The 25,620-nt window shown below is 42.8% G+C and overlaps 1 protein-coding gene across 6 annotated transcripts in view; it reads right to left on the reverse strand.

The window, feature by feature from the left end:
• Positions 1–3,169: 3,169 nt before the first annotated feature.
• Positions 3,170–25,620, reverse strand: part of prcp (prolylcarboxypeptidase (angiotensinase C)) — a 74,032-nt gene continuing 51,581 nt past the window's right edge. For 3 of the 6 annotated variants that reach the window (XM_065024159.1, XM_065024157.1, XM_065024158.1), the window contains exons 8-9: positions 21,693–21,880; positions 3,170–6,471 (exon numbers count right to left, since the gene is read on the reverse strand). In XM_065024159.1, coding sequence (XP_064880231.1) covers positions 6,258–6,471; positions 21,693–21,880 — 402 coding nt within the window. In that variant the 3' untranslated portion in view covers positions 3,170–6,257. Of the gene's footprint in view, positions 6,472–17,704; positions 18,281–21,692; positions 21,881–25,620 lie in introns of those variants that run through there. The other 3 variants (XM_065024155.1, XM_065024154.1, XM_065024156.1) reach the window with 1 other exon arrangement.

The following is a 25,620-nucleotide window of genomic DNA, read 5'->3' on the forward strand; positions in this document are numbered from 1 at the left end:
AGTTGGCTGGATGTCCTTTGGGTGGTGGACCATTCTTGATACACACAGGAAACTGTTGAGTGTGAAACACTCAGCAGCGTTGCAGTTCTTGACACAAACCGGTGCGCCTGCCTGGCACCTACTAACATAGATTTAAGTGCCTTTAAACAGGGTATGTTGTCTTGCCCGTTCATCCTCTGAACGACACACATACACAATCCATGTCTCTATTGTCTCAAGGCTTAAAAATCCTTCTTTAACCTGCCTCCTCCTCTTCATCTACACTGATTGAAGTGACATCAATAAGGGATCATAACTTTTACCTGGATACACCTGGTCAGTGAGACGGGGAACGCTCAGTGTTAAATGGAACGCTCAGTGTTAAAGGGAACGCTCAGTGTTAAAGGGAACGCTCAGTGTTAAGGGGAACGCTCAGTGTTAAGGGGAACGCTCAGTGTTAAAGGGAACGCTCAGTGTTAAAGGGAACGCTCAGTGTGACGGGGAACGCTCAGTGTTAAAGTGAACGCTCAGCGTTAAAGGGAACGCTCAGCGTTAAAAGGGAACGCTCAGCGTTAAAAGGGAACGCTCAGCGTTAAAAGGGAACGCTCAGCGTTAAAAGGGAACGCTCAGCGTTAAAGGGAACGCTCAGCGTTAAAGGGAACGCTCAGCGTTAAAGGGAACGCTCAGCGTTAAAGGGAACGCTCAGCGTTAAAGGGAACGCTCAGTGTTAAAGGGAACGCTCAGTGTTAAAGGGAACGCTCAGTGTGACGGGGAACGCTCAGTGTGACGGGGAACGCTCAGTGTGACGGGGAACGCTCAGTGTTAAAGGGAACGCTCAGTGTTAAAGGGAACGCTCAGTGTTAAAGGGAACGCTCAGAGTTAAAGGGAACGCTCAGCGTTAAAGGGAACGCTCAGCGTTAAAGGGAACGCTCAGTGTGACGGGGAACGCTCAGTGTGACGGGGAACGCTCAGTGTTAAAGGGAACGCTCAGTGTTAAAGGGAACGCTCAGTGTTAAAGGGAACGCTCAGAGTTAAAGGGAACGCTCAGCGTTAAAGGGAACGCTCAGCGTTAAAGGGAACGCTCAGCGTTAAAGGGAACGCTCAGCGTTAAAAGGGAACGCTCAGCGTTAAAAGGGAACGCTCAGCGTTAAAGGGAACGCTCAGTGTGACGGGGAACGCTCAGTGTGACGGGGAACGCTCAGTGTGACGGGGAACGCTCAGTGTGACGGGGAACGCTCAGTGTTAAAGGGAACGCTCAGTGTTAAAGGGAACGCTCAGTGTTAAAGGGAACGCTCAGTGTTAAAGGGAACGCTCAGTGTTAAAGGGAATGCTCAGTGTGACGGGGAACGCTCAGTGTTAAAGGGAATGCTCAGCGTTAAAAGGGAACGCTCAGTGTTAAAGGGAACGCTCAGTGTTAAAGGGAACGCTCAGTGTTAAAGGGAACGCTCAGTGTTAAAGGGAACGCTCAGTGTTAAAGGGAACGCTCAGTGTGACGGGGAACGCTCAGTGTGACGGGGAACGCTCAGTGTGACGGGGAACGCTCAGTGTGACGGGGAACGCTCAGTGTGACGGGGAACGCTTAGTGTTAAAGGGAACGCTCAGTGATAAAGGTAACGCTCAGTGTGACGGGGAACGCTCAGTGTGACGGGGAACGCTCAGTGTGACGGGGAACGCTCAGTGTGACGGGGAACGCTCAGTGTTAAAGGGAACGCTCAGTGTTAAAGGGAACGCTCAGTGTTAAGGGGAACGCTCAGTGTTAAGGGGAACGCTCAGTGTTAAGGGGAACGCTCAGTGTGACGGGGAACGCTCAGTGTTAAAGGGAACGCTCAGTGTTAAAGGGAACGCTCAGTGTTAATGGGAACGCTCCGTGTTAAAGGGAACGCTCAGTGTTAAAGGCAACGCTCAGTGTGACGGGGAACGCTCAGTGTGACGGGGAACGCTCAGTGTGACGGGGAACGCTCAGTGTTAAAGGGAACGCTCAGTGTTAAAGGGAACGCTCAGTGTTAAAGGGAACGCTCAGTGTTAAAGGGAACGCTCAGAGTTAAAGGGAACGCTCAGCGTTAAAGGGAACGCTCAGCGTTAAAGGGAACGCTCAGCGTTAAAAGGGAACGCTCAGCGTTAAAGGGAACGCTCAGCGTTAAAGGGAACGCTCAGTGTTAAAGGGAACGCTCAGTGTGACGGGGAACGCTCAGTGTGACGGGGAACGCTCAGTGTGACGGGGAACGCTCAGTGTGACGGGGAACGTTCAGTGTTAAAGGGAACGCTCAGTGTTAAAGGGAACGCTCAGTGTTAAAGGGAACGCTCAGTGTTAAAGGGAACGCTCAGTGTTAAAGGGAACGCTCAGTGTTAAAGGGAATGCTCAGTGTGACGGGGAACGCTCAGTGTTAAAGGGAATGCTCAGCGTTAAAAGGGAACGCTCAGTGTTAAAGGGAACGCTCAGTGTTAAAGGGAACGCTCAGTGTTAAAGGGAACGCTCAGTGTTAAAGGGAACGCTCAGTGTTAAAGGGAACGCTCAGTGTTAAAGGGAACGCTCAGTGTGACGGGGAACGCTCAGTGTGACGGGGAACGCTCAGTGTGACGGGGAACGCTCAGTGTGACGGGGAACGCTCAGTGTGACGGGGAACGCTTAGTGTTAAAGGGAACGCTCAGTGATAAAGGTAACGCTCAGTGTGACGGGGAACGCTCAGTGTGACGGGGAACGCTCAGTGTGACGGGGAACGCTCAGTGTGACGGGGAACGCTCAGTGTTAAAGGGAACGCTCAGTGTTAAAGGGAACGCTCAGTGTTAAGGGGAACGCTCAGTGTTAAGGGGAACGCTCAGTGTGACGGGGAACGCTCAGTGTGACGGGGAACGCTCAGTGTTAAAGGGAACGCTCAGTGTTAAAGGGAACGCTCAGTGTTAATGGGAACGCTCCGTGTTAAAGGGAACGCTCAGTGTTAAAGGCAACGCTCAGTGTGACGGGGAACGCTCAGTGTGACGGGGAACGCTCAGCGTGACGGGGAACGCTCAGCGTGACAGGGAACGCTCAGTGTGACGGGGAACGCTCAGCGTGACGGGGAACGCTCAGTGTTAAAGGGAACGCTCAGTGTGACAGGATGAATATATAGATTATAGAAGCAGCCCTTTGATGTTCAGCATGTTTACATATGAATAATTGTCACGCCAATGACTCGTCCATCAAATGTCAATATCTTTTGAATGTTCAGTGTAGAATACACATTATTTATTTAGCAAGTATTCCGTTTGTGAGTTTAGAGTTGACAAGATAGACAAACACAGCATCAAAATAACATTGCTTTTAATCTGGGAACAACACATAGCAGTAAGACATTAAAGGGATATTACTTAATAACAGCCACAGCTATTAAAGGGATATTACTGGACAGCCACAGCCATTAAAGGGATATTACTGAACAGCCACAGCTATTAAAGGGATATTATTGGACAGCCACAGCTATTAAAGGGATATTACTTAACAGCCACAGCCATTAAAGGGATATTACTGAACAGCCACAGCTATTAAAGGGATATTACTTAACAGCCACAGCCATTAAAGGGATATTACTGAACAGCCACAGCCATTAAAGGGATATTACTGGACAGCCACAGCTATTAAAGGGATATTACTGAACAGCCACAGCCATTAAAGGGATATTACTTAATAACAGCCACAGCCATTAAAGGGATATTACTGAACAGCCACAGCTATTAAAGGGATATTACTGAACAGCCACAGCTATTAAAGGGATATTACTTAATAACAGCCACAGCCATTAAAGGGATATTACTTAATAACAGCCACAGCTATTAAAGGGATATTACTGGACAGCCACAGCCATTAAAGGGATATTACTTAATAACAGCCACAGCCATTAAAGGGATATTACTTAATAACAGCCACAGCCATTAAAGGGATATTACTTAATAACAGCCACAGCTATTAAAGGGATATTACTTAATAACAGCCACAGCCATTAAAGGGATATTACTTAATAACAGCCACTAAAGGGATATTACTTAATAACAGCCACAGCTATTAAAGGGATATTACTGGACAGCCACAGCCATTAAAGGGATATTTACTGAACAGCCACAGCTATTAAAGGGATATTACTGAACAGCCACAGCTATTAAAGGGATATTACTGAACAGCCACAGCTATTAAAGGGATATTACTGGACAGCCACAGCCATTAAAGGGATATTACTTAATAACAGCCACAGCCATTAAAGGGATATTACTTAATAACAGCCACAGCCATTAAAGGGATATTACTTAATAACAGCCACAGCTATTAAAGGGATATTACTTAATAACAGCCACAGCCATTAAAGGGATATTACTTAATAACAGCCACAGCCATTAAAGGGATATTACTTAATAACAGCCACAGCTATTAAAGGGATATTACTGGACAGCCACAGCCATTAAAGGGATATTACTGAACAGCCACAGCTATTAAAGGGATATTACTGAACAGCCACAGCTATTAAAGGGATATTACTGGACAGCCACAGCCATTAAAGGGATATTACTGGACAGCCACAGCCATTAAAGGGATATTACTGGACAGCCACAGCTATTAAAGGGATATTACTGGACAGCCACAGCTATTAAAGGGATATTACTGAACAGCCACAGCTATTAAAGGGATATTACTGAACAGCCACAGCTATTAAAGGGATATTACTGGACAGCCACAGCCATTAAAGGGATATTACTGGACAGCCACAGCCATTAAAGGGATATTACTGGACAGCCACAGCCATTAAAGTCAATGAAACATGTTAACACGACATTGAGAGACACTGCTGGGTCCAGCCCTTCTGCTGCCGTGGTTAAATATGGGTCAATTTCTGGACCAAATACAACTCAGGCCGTAGTATAAAAACTGTAAACTACAAGTGAATGTTATCATGAAGTGAATGTTGTTTTGGAAAAACCTTTAGAATCCCTGACTAATGCTAATTCTAGTTTAACAGAAATGGTCAATTACAACGAATTGTAAACACTAACAAAAAAAAAAAAACATACGTTTTTCCTGAGAGTTGTTAAATAAATATTAGTTTTTGTACTTAATTATCCAATAAACACAATTGTTGTTCTGATATACAGTATGTATGTGTACGCTATCAAACTTCAATTAAACACAATTCATAAATACTGTAACTGAATGATCTAATCTGGTGTTATGTGAAAATGTCTCATTTTTTTCAAATTAAGAAAATATTTATTTCCGTTTTTAACATTTGATATTCTAGTCCTTTTCTGACACTCTTGTTAAAGAGAGACTTTGGCACGAAACAGAGAACATTGTAAACAATCATTGAAATCAACAAATCAACATTGAAATAGTCACTTAACTAAACCTGATTATCGGTGTAAGCAGATCTTCCTTAACCTCAACACATCTGAAAAAACAGTATTCCCCTGAAAATACATCAGCACATTCTGGTGGTAGAGAACGTTGGTATTATATGGCATAGTGCACTCCTTTTTAAACAGGGTCCATATGGGCTCTGGTCAAAAGTAGTGCACTATATAGGGAATAGGGTCACTTTTGGGATGCAAACAAAGGCTTAGTTTCAATGTCCACACTAGCATATCACTTAGAATACACATTCAATACATTGCTCCCTTCTTAGTAGTATGCTAGAGAGGGCATTGCAACAAAGCCACATGTTATATGCTATGGTCTTTCAGCTTCAGGTAGTCTGAGAGGCTGGGGCTGCATCTAGTGCCCTACTTCTGACCAGAGTCCTAGGGGGTCCTGGATAAAAGTAGTGCACTATATAGGGAATAGGGTGACATTTCAGGCCAACCTTAGGTGTTTAAGTTCAGAGTGATTTAGTCTGGCAGTTTTAGTTCTGCTTGATTTAGTAATTGTAGTAACAGAGTGCTTTAACCTGGGAGTTGTAGTTCAGAGTGACTTAGCATGGGAGTTGTAGTTCAGAGTGATTTAACCTAGTAGTTGTAGTTCAGAGTGATTTAGCCTTGCAGTTGTTGTTCAGAGTGCTTTAACCTGGGAGTTGTAGTTCAGAGTGACTTAGCATGGGAGTTGTAGTTCAGAGTGATTTAACCTAGTAGTTGTAGTTCAGAGTGACTTAGCATGGGAGTTGTAGTTCAGAGTGATTTAACCTAGTAGTTGTAGTTCAGAGTGATTTAGCCTTGCAGTTGTTGTTCAGAGTGATTTAACCTGGCAGTTGTTGTTCAGAGTGATTTCACCCGGTAGTTGTAGTTCAGAGTGATTTAGCCTGGCAGTTGTAGTTCAGACTGATTTAACCTGGTATTTGTAGTTTCCTGGCATGTGTGATCCACAGTTTGAAGTATTCCACCTCCTGGATGCGGGCTGAGAGGACGGTGTGAGGGTCATACTCGTTGTTGTAGCGTAGGTCCAGGTGGTGAGCTCCGTCAGGTATCACTATGGCAACCACCGAGTCCGAGATGTTTCGGGTCACCCCACCACTTGACCACGGGTCCAGTCCTCCGTTACTGTAAGAGTTTAGAGGAGAGGGATCAACCAATCGCATAAGGAAGGAGGATCAAACAGTGAAGCAGAGTTAACATGGAATAACATCAGGCTTAACCTCCATGGAATAACATCAGGCTTAACCTCCATGGAATAACATCAGGCTTAACCTCATGGAATAACATCAGGCTTAACCTCCATGGAATAACATCAGGCTTAACCTCCACGGAATAACATCAGGCTTAACCTACATGGAATAACATCAGGCTTAACCTACATGGAATAACATCAGGCTTAACCTATATGGAATAACATCAGGCTTAACCTACATGGAATAACATCAGGCTTAACCTCCACGGAATAACATCAGGCTTAACCTACATGGAATAACATCAGGCTTAACCTACATGGAATAACATCAGGCTTAACCTACATGGAATAACATCAGGCTTAACCTCCATGGAATAACATCAGGCTTAACCTCCACGGAATAACATCAGGCTTAACCTACATGGAATAACATCAGGCTTAACCTACATGGAATAACATCAGGCTTAACCTACATGGAATAACATCAGGCTTAACCTACATGGAATAACATCAGGCTTAACCTACATGGAATAACATCAGGCTTAACCTACAATACTATAATACAGGTAAGAGGCAGTGCTGTATCATGAATACAGGTAAGAGGCAGTGCTGCATCATGAATACAGTCACAGGTAAGAGGCAGTGCTGTATCATGAATACAGGTAAGAGGCAGTGCTGTATCATGAATACAGTCACAGGTAAGAGGCAGTGCTGTATCATGAATACAGGTAAGAGGCAGAGCTGTATCATGAATACAGGTAAGAGGCAGTGCTGTATCATGAATACAGTCACAGGTAAGAGGCAGTGCTGTATCATGAATACAGGTAAGAGGCAGAGCTGTATCATGAATACAGTTAAGAGGAATAACAGTGCTGTATCATGAATAGAGTCACAGGTAAGAGGCAGTGCTGTATCATGAATACAGGTAAGAGGCAGAGCTGTATCATGAATACAGGTAAAACATCAGTGCTGTATCATGAATAGAGTCACAGGTAAGAGGCAGTGCTGTATCATGAATACAGGTAAGAGGCAGTGCTGTATCATGAATACAGGTAACCTCCAGTGCTGTATCATGAATACAGGTAAGAGGCAGTGCTGTATCATGAATACAGGTAAGAGGCAGTGCTGTATCATGAATACAGGTAACCTCCAGTGCTGTATCATGAATACAGGTAAGAGGCAGTGCTGTATCATGAATACAGTCACAGGTAAGAGGCAGTGCTGTATCATGAATACAGGTAAGAGGCAGAGCTGTATCATGAATACAGGTAAGAGGCAGTGCTGTATCATGAATAGAGTCACAGGTAAGAGGCAGTGCTGTATCATGAATACAGGTAACCTCCAGGCAGAGCTGTATCATGAATACAGGTAAGAGGCAGTGCTGTATCATGAATAGAGTCACAGGTAAGAGGCAGTGCTGTATCATGAATACAGGTAACAGGCAGTGCTGTATCATGAATAGAGTCACAGGTAAGAGGCAGTGCTGTATCATGAATACAGGAATAACAGGCAGTGCTGTATCATGAATACAGGTAAGAGGCAGTGCTGTATCATGAATACAGGTAACAGGCAGTGCTGTATCATGAATACAGGTAAGAGGCAGTGCTGTATCATGAATACAGGTAAGAGGCAGTGCTGCATCATGAATACAGTCACAGGTAAGAGGCAGTGCTGTATCATGAATACAGGTAAGAGGCAGAGCTGTATCATGAATACAGGTAAGAGGCAGTGCTGTATCATGAATAGAGTCACAGGTAAGAGGCAGTGATGTATCATGAATACAGGTAAGAAGCAGTGCTGTATCATGAATACAGATAAGAGGCAGTGCTGTATCATGAATACAGGTAAGAGGCAGTGCTGTATCATGAATACAGGTAAGAGGCAGTGCTGTATCATGAATACAGTCACAGGTAAGAGGCAGTGCTCTATCATGAATACAGGTAAGAGGCAGTGCTGTATCATGAATACAGGTAAGAGGCAGTGCTGTATCATGAATACAGGTAAGAGGCAGTGCTGCATCATGAATACAGGTAAGAGGAGGTGCTGTATCATGAATACAGATAAGAGGAGGTGCTGTATCATGAATACAGGTAAGAGGCAGTGCTGTATCATGAATACAGTCACAGATAAGAGGCGGTGCTGTATCATGAATACAGTCACAGGTAAGAGGCAGTGCTGTATCATGAATAGAGTCACAGGTAAGAGGCAGTGCTGTATCATGAATACAGTCACAGGTAAGAGGCAGTGCTGTATCATGAATACAGGTAAGAGGCAGTGCTGTATCATGAATACAGGTAAGAGGCAGTGCTGTATCATGAATAGAGTCACAGGTAAGAGGCAGTGCTGTATCATGAATACAGGTAAGAGGCAGTGCTGTATCATGAATACAGGTAAGAGGCAGTGCTGTATCATGAATACAGGTAAGAGGCAGTGCTGTATCATGAATACAGGTAAGAGGCAGTGCTGTATCATGAATACAGGTAAGAGGCAGTGCTGTATCATGAATACAGGTAAGAGGCAGTGCTGTATCATGAATACAGTCACAGGTAAGAGGCAGTGCTGTATCATGAATACAGGTAAGAGGCAGAGCTGTATCATGAATACAGGTAAGAGGCAGTGCTGTATCATGAATAGAGTCACAGGTAAGAGGCAGTGCTGTATCATGAATACAGGTAAGAGGCAGTGCTGTATCATGAATACAGGTAAGAGGCAGTGCTGTATCATGAATACAGGTAAGAGGCAGTGCTGTATCATGAATACAGGTAAGAGGCAGTGCTGTATCATGAATACAGGTAAGAGGCAGTGCTGCATCATGAATACAGTCACAGGTAAGAGGCAGTGCTGTATCATGAATACAGTCACAGGTAAGAGGCAGTGCTGTATCATGAATACAGGTAAGAGGCAGAGCTGTATCATGAATACAGGTAAGAGGCAGTGCTGTATCATGAATAGAGTCACAGGTAAGAGGCAGTGATGTATCATGAATACAGTCACAGGTAAGAGGCAGTGCTCTATCATGAATACAGGTAAGAGGCAGTGCTGTATCATGAATACAGGTAAGAGGCAGTGCTGTATCATGAATACAGGTAAGAGGCAGTGCTGTATCATGAATACAGATAAGAGGAGGTGCTGTATCATGAATACAGGTAAGAGGCAGTGCTGTATCATGAATACAGTCACAGATAAGAGGCAGTGCTGTATCATGAATACAGTCACAGGTAAGAGGCAGTGCTGTATCATGAATAGAGTCACAGGTAAGAGGCAGTGCTGTATCATGAATACAGTCACAGGTAAGAGGCAGTGCTGTATCATGAATACAGTCACAGGTAAGAGGCAGTGCTGTATCATGAATAGAGTCACAGGTAAGAGGCAGTGCTGTATCATGAATACAGTCACAGGTAAGAGGCAGTGCTGTATCATGAATACAGGTAAGAGGCAGTGCTGTATCATGAATACAGGTAAGAGGCAGTGCTGTATCATGAATAGAGTCACAGGTAAGAGGCAGTGCTGTATCATGAATACAGGTAAGAGGCAGTGCTGTATCATGAATACAGGTAAGAGGCAGTGCTGTATCATGAATACAGGTAAGAGGCAGTGCTGTATCATGAATACAGGTAAGAGGCAGTGCTGTATCATGAATACAGGTAAGAGGCAGTGCTGTATCATGAATACAGGTAAGAGGCAGTGCTGTATCATGAATACAGTCACAGGTAAGAGGCAGTGCTGTATCATGAATACAGGTAAGAGGCAGAGCTGTATCATGAATACAGGTAAGAGGCAGTGCTGTATCATGAATAGAGTCACAGGTAAGAGGCAGTGCTGTATCATGAATACAGGTAAGAGGCAGAGCTGTATCATGAATACAGGTAAGAGGCAGTGCTGTATCATGAATAGAGTCACAGGTAAGAGGCAGTGCTGTATCATGAATACAGGTAAGAGGCAGTGCTGTATCATGAATAGAGTCACAGGTAAGAGGCAGTGCTGTATCATGAATACAGGTAAGAGGCAGTGCTGTATCATGAATACAGGTAAGAGGCAGTGCTGTATCATGAATACAGGTAAGAGGCAGTGCTGTATCATGAATACAGGTAAGAGGCAGTGCTGTATCATGAATACAGGTAAGAGGCAGTGCTGCATCATGAATACAGTCACAGGTAAGAGGCAGTGCTGTATCATGAATACAGTCACAGGTAAGAGGCAGTGCTGTATCATGAATACAGGTAAGAGGCAGAGCTGTATCATGAATACAGGTAAGAGGCAGTGCTGTATCATGAATAGAGTCACAGGTAAGAGGCAGTGATGTATCATGAATACAGGTAAGAAGCAGTGCTGTATCATGAATACAGATAAGAGGCAGTGCTGTATCATGAATACAGGTAAGAGGCAGTGCTGTATCATGAATACAGGTAAGAGGCAGTGCTGTATCATGAATACAGGTAAGAGGAGGTGCTGTATCATGAATACAGTCACAGATAAGAGGCAGTGCTGTATCATGAATACAGGTAAGAGGCAGTGCTGTATCATGAATACAGGTAAGAGGCAGTGCTGTATCATGAATACAGGTAAGAGGAGGTGCTGTATCATGAATACAGGTAAGAGGCAGTGCTGTATCATGAATACAGTCACAGATAAGAGGCAGTGCTGTATCATGAATACAGTCACAGGTAAGAGGCAGTGCTGTATCATGAATAGAGTCACAGGTAAGAGGCAGTGCTGTATCATGAATACAGTCACAGGTAAGAGGCAGTGCTGTATCATGAATACAGTCACAGGTAAGAGGCAGTGCTGTATCATGAATAGAGTGAATAAATGAATAAATGTTATTTTGATAAGTAAATTCATACCCAATGTCATTCTTCCACCAGAAGACATAGTCTAGACAAACCTCTGGATGTTAGTTATTTTGGTCATGTTGATACAGGCGTTCATTATTTCTGCGTAGTTGCTATGCAAAAGGCCTGGTCGTCGGTTCTAAACAAAATGGTCGCTATTCAGGCTGCATAACGTTCTTGTCAACTGCTAGCTAGCTCAGCTAACTCAGCTAACTCAGCTAGCTCAGCTAGCTCAGCTAACTCAGCTAACTCAGCTAACTCAGCTAACTCAGTAACGTCAAACATTGAACCTGGAATGACAGGACACTAGCTGCATTTTCCTTTCTTTGAGCCTTTTTTTCTATTGGCATTTACTTGGATATGTCCATGATGATGACGATGATGTGTGATTTCGCTTGGCTCGGGAGAAAGTTGTCGTGTCTGGGAACCATTCATTCATTCTATGTATGGTACAGATATCGAAATTAAAAAGTTAAACATTGTTTCCGAGGTCAGACAGCGAGGCTTATTTTAACCCCCGCTGTACTAAACCAAATGCTTATATTAACCCCCGCTGTACCAAACTAAATGCTAGGTTTATATTAACCCCCGCTGTACCAAACTAAATGCTTATATTAACCCCCGCTGTACTAAACCAAATGCTTATATTAACCCCCGCTGTACCAAACTAAATGCTAGGTTTATATTAACCCCCGCTGTACCAAACTAAATGCTTATATTAACCCCCGCTGTACCAAACTAAATGCTAGGTTTATTTTAACCCCCGCTGTACCAAACTAAATGCTTATATTAACCCCCGCTGTACCAAACTAAATGCTAGGTTTATATTAACCCCCGCTGTACCAAACTAAATGCTAGGTTTATATTAACCCCCGCTGTACCAAACTAAATGCTAGGTTGATATTAACCCCCGCTGTACCAAACTAGATGCTAGGTTTATATTAACCCCCGCTGTACCAAACTAAATGCTAGGTTTATATTAACCCCCACTGTACCAAACTAAATGCTAGGTTTATATTAACCCCCACTGTACCAAACTAAATGCTAGGTTTATATTAACCCCCGCTGTACCAAACTAGATGCTAGGTTTATATTAACCCCCGCTGTACCAAACTAAATGCTAGGTTTATATTAACCCCCGCTGTACCAAACTAAATGCTTATATTAACCCCCGCTGTACCAAACTAGATGCTAGGTTTATATTAACCCCCGCTGTACCAAACTAAATGCTGGGTTTATATTAACCCCCGCTGTACCAAACTAAATGCTAGGTTTATATTAACCCCCGATGTACCAAACTAAATGCTGGGTTTATATTATCCCCCGCTGTACCAAACTAAATGCTTATATTAACCCCCGCTGTACCAAACTAAATGCTGATATTAACCCCCGCTGTACCAAACTAAATGCTAGGTTTATATTAACCCCCGCTGTACCAAACTAAATGCTAGGTTTATATTAACCCCCACTGTACCAAACTAAATGCTAGGTTTATATTAACCCCCACTGTACCAAACTAAATGCTAGGTTTATATTAACCCCCGCTGTACCAAACTAGATGCTAGATTTATATTAACCCCCGCTGTACCAAACTAAATGCTAGGTTTATATTAACCCCCGCTGTACCAAACTAAATGCTAGGTTTATATTAACCCCCGCTGTACCAAACTAGATGCTACGTTTATATTAACCCCCACTGTACCAAACTAAATGCTGGGTTTATATTAACCCCCACTGTACCAAACTAAATGCTAGGTTTATATTAGCCCCCGCTGTACCAAACTAAATGCTGATATTAACCCCCGCTGTACCAAACTAAATGCTTATATTAACCCCCGCTGTACCAAACTAAATGCTTATATTAACCCCCACTGTACCAAACTAAATGCTTATATTAACCCCCACTGTACCAAACTAAATGCTGGGTTTATATTAACCCCCGCTGTACCAAACTAAATGCTGGGTTTATATTAACCCCCGCTGTACCAAACTAAATGCTTATATTAACCCCCGCTGTACCAAACTAAATGCTAGGTTTATATTAACCCCCGCTGTACCAAACTAAATGCTAGGTTTATATTAACCCCCGCTGTACCAAACTAAATGCTTATATTAACCCCCGCTGTACCAAACTAAATGCTAGGTTTATATTAACCCCCGCTGTACCAAACTAAATGCTTATATTAACCCCCGCTGTACCAAACTAAATGCTAGGTTTATATTAACCCCCGCTGTACCAAACTAAATGCTAGGTTTATATTAACCCCCGCTGTACCAAACTAGATGCTAGGTTTATATTAACCCCCACTGTACCAAACTAAATGCTGATATTAACCCCCGCTGTACCAAACTAAATGCTGATATTAACCCCCACTGTACCAAACTAAATGCTGGGTTTATATTAACCCCCACTGTACCAAACTAAATGCTGGGTTTATATTAACCCCACTGTACCAAACTAAATGCTAGGTTTATATTAACCCCCGCTGTACCAAACTAAATGCTAGGTTTATATTAACCCCCACTGTACCAAACTAAATGCTGGGTTTATATTAACCCCACTCTACCAAACTAAATGCTAGGTTTATATTAACCCCCGCTGTACCAAACTAGATGCTAAGTTTATATTAACCCCCACTGTACCAAACTAAATGCTAGGTTTATACTAACCCCCGCTGTACCAAACTAAATGCTAGGTTTATATTAACCCCCGCTGTCCCAAACTAGATGCTTATATTAACCCCCGCTGTACCAAACTAAATGCTAGGTTTATATTAACCCCCGCTGTACCAAACTAAATGCTTGACTGGAAGCCAGGGGCAATAATGTGTGAGTTGAGATAAACACCTGAGAGGATTCAGACAGCAACATACTGTAGATGTGGTAAAACAAACTCAACCAAAACAATGGAATTGCCATGGAAACGCATGGCGGGGGAAAGATACTGTGGGGGAATGACACCGAATCTCCTTATTTCCCCACCCGACCCAAATTAGCCTACATTTAGAATATTGTGTATATGTGTATTTCACATTATTTTGAGGTAAAAATCAGAGTATAATGCTTGTATGGATGTCAACCCAAACACATGTATGTTATCGTCACCAATCAAAGGCATTACAGTTAAAAAACGACTGACTACCACCACTGATTTCTGTATGCTAGCTATGCTAACCAGCTTACACGAATGGGAGTTAGCGTTTAGCAGTTCCTTCCTCTGTATATAGTGTCGCTATTGTTATTTTGCTGCTGCTCTTTAATTACTTGTTACTTTTATGTCTTATTCTTATCCATATTTTTTTTTAAACTGCTTCGTTGGTTAGAGGCTTGTAAGTAAGCATTTCACTGTAAGGTCTACTACACCTGTTGTATTCAGCATTTCACTGTAAGGTCTACTACACCTGTTGTATTCAGCATTTCACTGTAAGGTCTACTACACCTGTTGTATTCAGCATTTCACTGTAAGGTCTACTACACCTGTTGTATTCAGCATTTCACTGTAAGGTCTACTACACCTGTTGTATTCAGCATTTCACTGTAAGGTCTACTACACCTGTTGTATTCAGCATTTCACTGTAAGGTCTACTACACCTGTTGTATTCAGCATTTCACTGTAAGGTCTACTACACCTGTTGTATTCAGCATTTCACTGTAAGGTCTACTACACCTGTTGTATTCAGCATTTCACTGTAAGGTCTACTACACCTGTTGTATTCAGCATTTCACTGTAAGGTCTACTACACCTGTTGTATTCAGCATTTCACTGTAAGGTCTACTACACCTGTTGTATTCAGCATTTCACTGTAAGGTCTACTACACCTGTTGTATTCAGCATTTCACTGTAAGGTCTACTACACCTGTTGTATTCAGCATTTCACTGTAAGGTCTACTACACCTGTTGTATTCAGCATTTCACTGTAAGGTCTACTACACCTGTTGTATTCAGCATTTCACTGTAAGGTCTACTACACCTGTTGTATTCAGCATTTCACTGTGAGGTCTACTACACCTGTTGTATTCAGCATTTCACTGTGAGGTCTACTACACCTGTTGTATTCAGCATTTCACTGTGAGGTCTACTACACCTGTTGTATTCAGCATTTCACTGTAAGGTCTACTACACCTGTTGTATTCAGCATTTCACTGTAAGGTCTACTACACCTGTTGTATTCAGCATTTCACTGTAAGGTCTACTACACCTGTTGTATTCAGCATTTCACTGTAAGGTCTACTACACCTGTTGTATTCAGCATTGCACTGTAAGGTCTACTACACCTGTTGTATTCAGCATTTCACTGTAAGGTCTACTACACCTGTTGTATTCAGCATTTCACTGTAAGGTCTACTACACCTGTTGTATTCAGCATTTCACTGTAAGGTCTACTACACCTGTTGTATTCAGCATTTCACTGTAAGGTCTACTACACCTGTTGTATTCAGCATTTCACTGTAAGGTCTACTACACCTGTTGTATTCAGCATTTCACTGTAAGGTCTACTACACCTGTTGTATTCAGCATTTCACTGTAAGGTCTACTACACCTGTTGTATTCAGCATTTCACTGTAAGGTCTAACTACACCTGTTGTATTCAGCATTTCACTGTAAGGTCTACTACACCTGTTGTATTCAGCATTTCACTGTAAGGTCTACTACACCTGTTGTATTCAGCATTTCACTGTAAGGTCTACTACACCTGTTGTATTCAGCATTTCACTGTAAGGTCTACTACACCTGTTGTATTCAGCATTTCACTGTAAGGTCTACTACACCTGTTGTATTCAGCATTTCACTGTAAGGTCTACTACACCTGTTGTATTCAGCATTTCACTGTAAGGTCTACTACACCTGTTGTATTCAGCATTTCACTGTAAGGTCTACTACACCTGTTGTATTCAGCATTTCACTGTAAGGTCTACTACACCTGTTGTATTCAGCATTTCACTGTAAGGTCTACTACACCTGTTGTATTCAGCATTTCACTGTAAGGTCTACTACACCTGTTGTATTCAGCATTTCACTGTAAGGTCTACTACACCTGTTGTATTCAGCATTTCACTGTAAGGTCTACTACACCTGTTGTATTCAGCATTTCACTGTAAGGTCTACTACACCTGTTGTATTCAGCATTGCACTGTAAGGTCTACTACACCTGTTGTATTCAGCATTTCACTGTAAGGTCTACTACACCTGTTGTATTCAGCATTTCACTGTTAGGTCTACTACACCTGTTGTATTCAGCATTTCACTGTGAGGTCTACTACACCTGTTGTATTCAGCATTTCACTGTAAAGTCTACTACACCTGTTGTATTCAGCATTTCACTGTAAGGTCTACTACACCTGTTGTATTCAGCATTTCACTGTAAGGTCTACTACACCTGTTGTATTCAGCATTTCACTGTAAGGTCTACTACACCTGTTGTATTCAGCATTTCACTGTAAGGTCTACTACACCTGTTGTATTCAGCATTTCACTGTAAGGTCTACTACACCTGTTGTATTCAGCATTTCACTGTAAGGTCTACTACACCTGTTGTATTCAGCATTTCACTGTAAGGTCTACTACACCTGTTGTATTCAGCATTTCACTGTAAGGTCTACTACACCTGTTGTATTCAGCATTGCACTGTAAGGTCTACTACACCTGTTGTATTCAGCATTTCACTGTAAGGTCTACTACACCTGTTGTATTCAGCATTTCACTGTTAGGTCTACTACACCTGTTGTATTCAGCATTTCACTGTGAGGTCTACTACACCTGTTGTATTCAGCATTTCACTGTAAAGTCTACTACACCTGTTGTATTCAGCATTTCACTGTGAGGTCTACTACACCTGTTGTATTCAGCATTTCACTGTAAGGTCTACTACACCTGTTGTATTCAGCATTTCACTGTAAGGTCTACTACACCTGTTGTATTCAGCATTTCACTGTAAGGTCTACTACACCTGTTGTATTCAGCATTTCACTGTAAGGTCTACTACACCTGTTGTATTCAGCATTTCACTGTAAGGTCTACTACACCTGCTGTATTCAGCATTTCCCTGTGAGGTCTACTACACCTGTTGTATTCAGCATTTCACTGTAAGGTCTACTACACCTGTTGTATTCAGCATTTCACTGTAAGGTCTACTACACCTGTTGTATTCAGCATTTCACTGTAAGGTCTACTATACCCGTTGTATTCGGTGCATGTGACTAATAAAATTTGATTTGATTTGGAGCTGTTATGCAGCAAAAAACGGTTGAAGTCAGAAGTTTACATACAACTCGGCCAAATACATTTCAGTTATTCACAATTCCTGACATTTAATCCTAGTCCAAATTCCCTGTCTTAGGTCAGTTAGGTTCACCACTTTATTTTAAGAATGTGAAAACGTCTTACATTTACATTTAAGTCATTTAGCAGACGCTCTTATCCAGAGCGACTTACAAATTGGTGCTTTCACCTTATGACATCCAGTGGAACAGCCACTTTACAATAGTGCATCTAGGTCTTTTAAGGGGGGGGGTGAGAGGGATTACTTTATCCTATCCTAGGTATTCCTTAAAGAGGTGGCGTTTCAGGTGTCTCCGGAAGGTGGTGATTGACTCCGCTGTCCTGGCGTCGTGAGGGTGTTTGTTCCACCATTGGGGGGCCAGAGCAGCGAACAGTTTTGACTGGGCTGAGCGGGAACTGTACTTCCTCAGTGGTAGGGAGGCGAGCAGGCCAGAGGTGGATGAACGCAGTGCCCTTGTTTTGGTGTAGGGCCTGATCAGAGCCTGGAGGTGTCTTCGTTCCACTGACTCCTTTACCACATCTATGACCGTGATATTCTTATGGATTTCAGATGGAAACTGTTTATAGGCATAGTGTGCCTGTAACGGCCAGAACAGCACGGCTTGGAACGCTGCTTGTCCAATCGGCATCCTGGATCCAGAGAACAGCAGGGTATTATTTAAGATGACTGAACCTCTGGCTAGCAGTGTATTATTTAAGATGACTAAACCTATATTGGGTAACAGTGTATTAATTAAGATGGCTGAACCTCTATTGGGTAACAGTGTATTAAATAAGATGACTAAACCTATATTGGGTAACAGTGTATTAAATAAGATGACTAAACCTATATTGGGTAACAGTGTATTAATTAAGATGACTAAACCTATATTGGGTAACAGTGTATTAATTAAGATGGCTAAACCTGAAACAGTCTATTGATGGCTGAAACAGTGTATTATTTAAGATGGCTGAACCTCTATTGGGTAACAGTGTATTAATTAAGATACCTGCACCTCTGGGTAACAGTGTATTAATTAAGATGGCTGAACCTCTATTGGATAACAGTGTATTATTTAAGATGGCTGAACCTCTATTGGGTAACAGTGTATTAATTAAGATGGCTGAACCTCTATTGGGTAACAGTGTATTAATTAAGATGGCTGAACCTCTATTGGGTAACAGTGTATTATTTAAGATGGCTGAACCTCTATTGGGTAACAGTGTATTAATTAAGATGGCTGAACCTCTATTGGGTAACAGTGTATTAATTAAGATGGCTGAACCTCTGCGTAACAGTGTATTAATTAAGATGGCTGAACATATATTGGGTAACGGTGTATTAATTAAGATGGCTGAACATCTATTGGGTAACAGTGTATTATTTAAGATGGCTGAACATCTATTGGGTAACAGTGTATTAAATAAGATGACTAAACCTATATTGGGTAACAGTGTATTAAATAAGATGACTAAACCTATATTGGGTAACAGTGTATTAATTAAGATGGCTGAACCTCTATTGGGTAACAGTGTATTATTTAAGATGGCTGAACCTCTATTGGGTAACAGTGTATTAATTAAGATACCTGCACCTCTGGGTAACAGTGTATTAATTAAGATGGCTAACAGTGTATTAATTAAGATGGCTGAACCTCTGCGTAACAGTGTATTAATTAAGATGTGAACAGTGTATCTATTGGGTATTATTTAAGGTGGCTGAACATCTATTGGGTAACAGTGTATTATTTAAGATGGCTGAACCTCTATTGGGTAACAGTGTATTAATTAAGATGGCTGAACATATATTGGCTAACGGTGTATTAATTAAGATGGCTGAACATCTATTGGGTAACAGTATATTAATTAAGATGGCTGAACATCTATTGGGTAACAGTGTATTATTTAAGATGGCTGAACCTCTATTGGGTAACAGTATATTAATTAAGATGGCTGAACATATATATTGGGTAACGGTGTATTATTTAAGATGGCTGAACATCTATTGGGTAACAGTGTATTATTTAAGATGGCTGATTATCTATTGGGTAACAGTATATTATTTAAGATGGCTGAACATATATTGGGTAACGGTGTATTAATTAAGATGGCTGAACATCTATTGGGTAACAGTATATTATTTAAGATGGCTGAACATATATTGGGTAACGGTGTATTAATTAAGATGGCTGAACATCTATTGGGTAACAGTATATTATTTAAGATGGCTGAACCTCTGGGTAACAGTGTATTAATTAAGATGGCTGAACCTCTATTGGGTAACAGTGTATTAATTAAGATGGCTGAACCTCTATTGGGTAACAGTGTATTAATTAAGATGGCTGAACATCTATTGGGTAACAGTATATTATTTAAGATGGCTGAACAGTCTATTAATTAAGATACCTGCACCTCTGGGTAGCAGTGTATTATTTAAGGTCTATTGGGTAACAGTGTATTATTTAAGATGGCTGAACCTCTATTGGGTAACAGTGTATTAATTAAGATGGCTGAACCTCTGCGTAACAGTGTATTAATTAAGATGGCTGAACATATATTGGGTAACGGTGTATTAATTAAGATGGCTGAACATCTATTGGGTAACAGTGTATTAATTAAGATGGCTGAACATATATTGGGTAACGGTGTATTAATTAAGATGGCTGAACATCTATTGGGTAACAGTATATTAATTAAGATGGCTGAACATATATTGGGTAACGGTGTATTAATTAAGATGGCTGAATATCTATTGGGTAACGGTGTATTATTTAAGATGGCTGAACATCTATTGGGTAACAGTGTATTATTTAAGATGGCTGATTATCTATTGGGTAACAGTATATTATTTAAGATGGCTGAACATATTAATTAAGATAACATCTATTGGGTGTATTAATTAAGATGGCTTAACATCTATTGGGTAACAGTATATTATTTAAGATGGCTGAACCTCTATTGGGTAACAGTGTATTAATTAAGATGGCTGAACATATATTGGGTAACTCTGAATATCTATTGGGTAACAGTGTATTATTTAAGATGGCTGAACATCTATTGGGTAACAGTATATTATTTAAGATGGCTGAACCTCTATATTATTTAAGGGTAACATATGGTATGTATTATTAAGATGGCTGAACATCTATTGGGTAACAGTATATTATTTAAGATGGCTGAACCTCTGGGTAACAGTGTATTAATTAAGATGGCTGAACCTCTATTGGGTAACAGTGTATTAATTAAGATGGCTGAACCTCTATTGGGTAACAGTGTATTAATTAAGATGGCTGAACATCTATTGGGTAACAGTATATTATTTAAGATGGCTGAACATCTATTGGGTAACAGTATATTATTTAAGATGGCTGAACCTCTGGGTAACAGTGTATTAATTAAGATGGCTGAACCTCTATTGGGTAACAGTGTATTAATTAAGATGGCTGAACCTCTATTGGGTAACAGTGTATTAATTAAGATGGCTGAACATCTATTGGGTAACAGTATATTATTTAAGATGGCTGAACCTCTGGGTAACAGTGTATTAATTAAGATACCTGCACCTCTGGGTAGCAGTGTATTAATTAAGATGGCTGAACATCTATTGGGTAACAGTGTATTATTTAAGATGGCTGAACCTCTATTGGGTAACAGTGTATTAATTAAGATGGCTGAACCTCTGGGTAACAGTGTATTAATTAAGATGGCTGAACCTCTGGGTAACAGTGTATTAATTAAGATGGCTGAACCTCTGGGTAACAGTGTATTAATTAAGATGGCTGAACCTCTATTGGGTAACAGTGTATTAATTAAGATGGCTGAACCTCTGGGTAACAGTGATTTAATTAAGATGGCTGAACCTCTGGGTAACAGTGTATTAATTAAGCATTAAGACATGAGAACCTGTTGATTACCGTGAATAACACATGGCGAGGGCCGTACTAAGGCATGGTCCAAGTTAGATTGACGTGTCCGGGAACCATTTCAGTCGCAATCTCCAGTTACATAGTCACAGGTAAATCTTCTGTCCCTCGCTCAGTAAAATCAGCAGGTGTTAGTTTACCTGAAGATGATGTTGCTGTGAGACCCGATGTCCAGTCCTCCGTAGACGGTCGCTGCCCAGTCAGCCCGAGGACGCACCCCGAACAGGGAGTTACACTCATCTGAGAAGGCCTGGAAGTTCCAGTCCTGGCGCTCAAACATGTCCTGCACCCCATCAGTGCAGAGTGGCATCACCATCTCTGTACACGCCTGGGGGAGGAAGAGGGGGAGGAAGAGGGGGAGGAAGAGGAGGAAAGGAGCTGTTAAGGACAGAAACCAAGGTGATCTACGGCTCTTCAGAAATCTAAACATTTACTGCATAGGCTAACAGGGTCCATCTAGAGGACCAGGCTAACAGGGTCCAGACTAGAGGACCAGGCTAACAGGGTCCATATAGAGGACCAGGCTAACAGGGTCCATCTAGAGGACCGGGCTAACAGGGTCCATCTAGAGGACCAGGCTAACAGGGTTCATCTAGAGGACCAGGCTAACAGGGTCCATCTAGAGGACCAGGCTAACAGGGTCCATCTAGAGGACCAGGCTAACGGGGTCCATATAGAGGACCAGGCTAACAGGGTCCATATGGAGGACCAGGCTAACAGGGTCCATCTAGAGGACCAGGCTAACAGGGTTCATCTAGAGGACCAGGCTAACAGGGTCCATCTAGAGGACCAGGCTGTTTCACTTCCGGCGCCGACAGAGATGGCCGCCTCGCTTCGCGTTCCTAGGAAACTATGCAGTTTTTGTTTTTTTACGTGTTATTTCTTACATTAGTACCCCAGGTCATCTTAGGTTTCATTACATACAGTCGAGAAGAACTACTGAATATAAGATCAGCGTCAACTCACCATCAGTACGACCAAGAATATGTTTTCCGCGACGCGGATCCTGTGTTCTGCCTTACAAACAGGACAACGGAATGGATCGCATGCAGCGACCCAAGAAAACGACTCCGAAAAAGAGGGAAACGTAGCGGTCTTCTGGTCAGACTCCGGACAAGGGCACATCGCGCACCACTCCCCAGCATTCTTCTTGCCAATGTCCAGTCTCTTGACAACAAGGTTGATGAAATCCGAGCAAGGGTAGCATTCCAGAGGGACATCAGAGACTGCAATGTTCTCTGCTTCACGGAAACATGGCTTACTGGGAAGACGCTATCCGATGCGGTGCAGCCAACGGGTTTCTCCACGCATCGCGCCGACAGAAACAAACATCTTTCTGGTAAGAAGAGCGGCGGGGCGTATGCCTCATGACTAACGAGACATGGTGTGATGAAGGAAACATACAGGAACTCAAATCCTTCTGTTCACCTGATTTAGAATTCCTCACAATCAAATGTAGACCGCATTATCTTCCAAGAGAATTCTCTTCGATTATAATCACAGCCGTATATATCCCCCAAGCAGACACATCGATGGCTCTGAACGAACTTTATTTAACTCTTTGCAAACTGGAAACCATTTATCCGGAGGCTGCATTCATTGTAGCTGGGGATTTTAACAAAGCTAATCTGAAAACAAGACTCCCTAAATTTTATCAGCATATCGATTGCGCAACCAGGGGTGGTAAAACCTTGGATCATTGTTACTCTAACTTCCGCGACGCATATAAGGCCCTGCCCCGCCCCCCTTTCGGAAAAGCTGACCACGACTCCATTTTGTTGATCCCTGGCTACAGGCAGAAACTTAAACAAGAGGCTCCCACGCTGAGGTCTGTCCAACGCTGGTCAGACCAAGCTGACTCCACACTCCAAGACTGCTTCCATCACGTGGACTGGGACATGTTTCGTATTGCGTCAGATGAAAATATTGACGAATACGCTGATTCGGTGTGCGAGTTCATTAGAACGTGCGTCGAAGATGTCGTTCCCATAGCAACGATAAAAACATTCCCAAACCAGAAACCGTGGATTGATGGCAGCATTCGTGTGAAACTGAAAGCGCGAACCACTGGTAACAGGTGTCTGGTAACATGTCCGAATATAAACAATGCAGCTATTCCCTCCGCAAGGCTATTAAACAAGCTAAGCGTCAGTACAGAGACAAAGTGGAATCTCAATTCAATGGCTCAGACACAAGAGGCATGTGGCAGGGTCTACAGTCAATCACGGACTACAAGAAGAAACCCAGCCCAGTCACGGACCAGGATGTCTTGCTCCCAGGCAGACTAAATAACTTTTTTGCCCGCTTTGAGGACAATACAGTGCCACTGACACGGCCTGCAACGAAAACATGCGGTCTCTCCTTCACTGCAGCCGAGGTGAGTAAGACATTTAAACGTGTTAACCCTCGCAAGGCTGCAGGCCCAGACGGCATCCCCAGCCGCGCCCTCAGAGCATGCGCAGACCAGCTGGCCGGTGTGTTTACGGACATATTCAATCAATCCCTATACCAGTCTGCTGTTCCCTCATGCTTCAAGAGGGCCACCATTGTTCCTGTTCCCAAGAAAGCTAAGGTAACTGAGCTAAACGACTACCGCCCCGTAGCACTCACTTCCGTCATCATGAAGTGCTTTGAGAGACTAGTCAAGGGTCATATCACCTCCACCCTACCTGACACCCTAGACCCACTCCAATTTGCTTACCGCCCAAATAGGTCCACAGACGATGCAATCTCAACCACACTGCACACTGCCCTAACCCACCTGGACAAGAGGAATACCTATGTGAGAATGCTGTTCATCGACTACAGCTCGGCATTCAACACCATAGTACCCTCCAAGCTCGTCATCAAGCTCGAGACCCTGGGTCTCGACCCCGCCCTGTGCAACTGGGTACTGCACTTCCTGACGGGCCACCCCAGGTGGTGAGGGTAGGCAACAACATCTCCTCCCCGCTGATCCTCAACACGGGGCCCCACAAGGGTGCGTTCTGAGCCCTCTCCTGTACTCCCTGTTCACCCACGACTGCGTGGCCACGCACGCCTCAACTCAATCATCAAGTTTGCGGACGACACAACAGTGGTAGGCTTGATTACCAACAACGACGAGACGGCCTACAGGGAGGAGGTGAGGGCCCTCGGAGTGTGGTGTCAGGAAAATAACCTCACACTCAACGTCAACAAAACTAAGGAGATGATTGTGGACTTCAGGAAACAGCAGAGGGAACACCCCCTATCCACATCGATGGAACAGTAGTGGAGAGGGTAGCAAGTTTTAAGTTCCTCGGCATACACATCACAGACAAACTGAATTGGTCCACTCACACTGACAGCGTCGTGAAGAAGGCGCAGCAGCGCCTCTTCAACCTCAGGAGGCTGAAGAAATTCGGCTTGTCACCAAAAGCACTCACAAACTTCTACAGATGCACAATCGAGAGCATCCTGGCGGGCTGTATCACCGCCTGGTACGGCAACTGCTCCGCCTCAACCGTAAGGCTCTCCAGAGGGTAGTGAGGTCTGCACAACGCATCACCGGGGGCAAACTACCTGCCCTCCAGGACACCTACACCACCCGATGTTACAGGAAGGCCATAAAGATCATCAAGGACATCAACCACCCGAACCACTGCCTGTTCACCCCGCTATCATCCAGAAGGCGAGGTCAGTACAGGTGCATCAAAGCTGGGACTGAGAGACTGAAAAACAGCTTCTATCTCAAGGCTATCAGACTGTTAAACAGGCACCATTGAGTGGCTGCTGCCAACACACTGTCATTGACACTGACCCAACTCCAGCCACTTTAATAATGGGAATTGATGGGAAATGATGTAAATATATCACTAGCCACTTTAAACAATGCTACCTTATATAATGTTACTTACCCTACATTATTCATCTCATATGCATACGTATATACTGTACTCTACATCATCGACTGCATCCTTATGTAATACATGTATCACTAGCCACTTTAACTATGCCACTTTGTTTACTTTGTCTACATACTCATCTCATATGTATATACTGTACTCGATACCATCTACTGTATGCTGCTCTGTACCATCACTCACT

The sequence above is a fragment of the Oncorhynchus nerka genome, linkage group LG11, assembly GCF_034236695.1.
Source record: "Oncorhynchus nerka isolate Pitt River linkage group LG11, Oner_Uvic_2.0, whole genome shotgun sequence".
Classification (NCBI taxonomy): Eukaryota; Metazoa; Chordata; class Actinopteri; order Salmoniformes; family Salmonidae; genus Oncorhynchus; species Oncorhynchus nerka.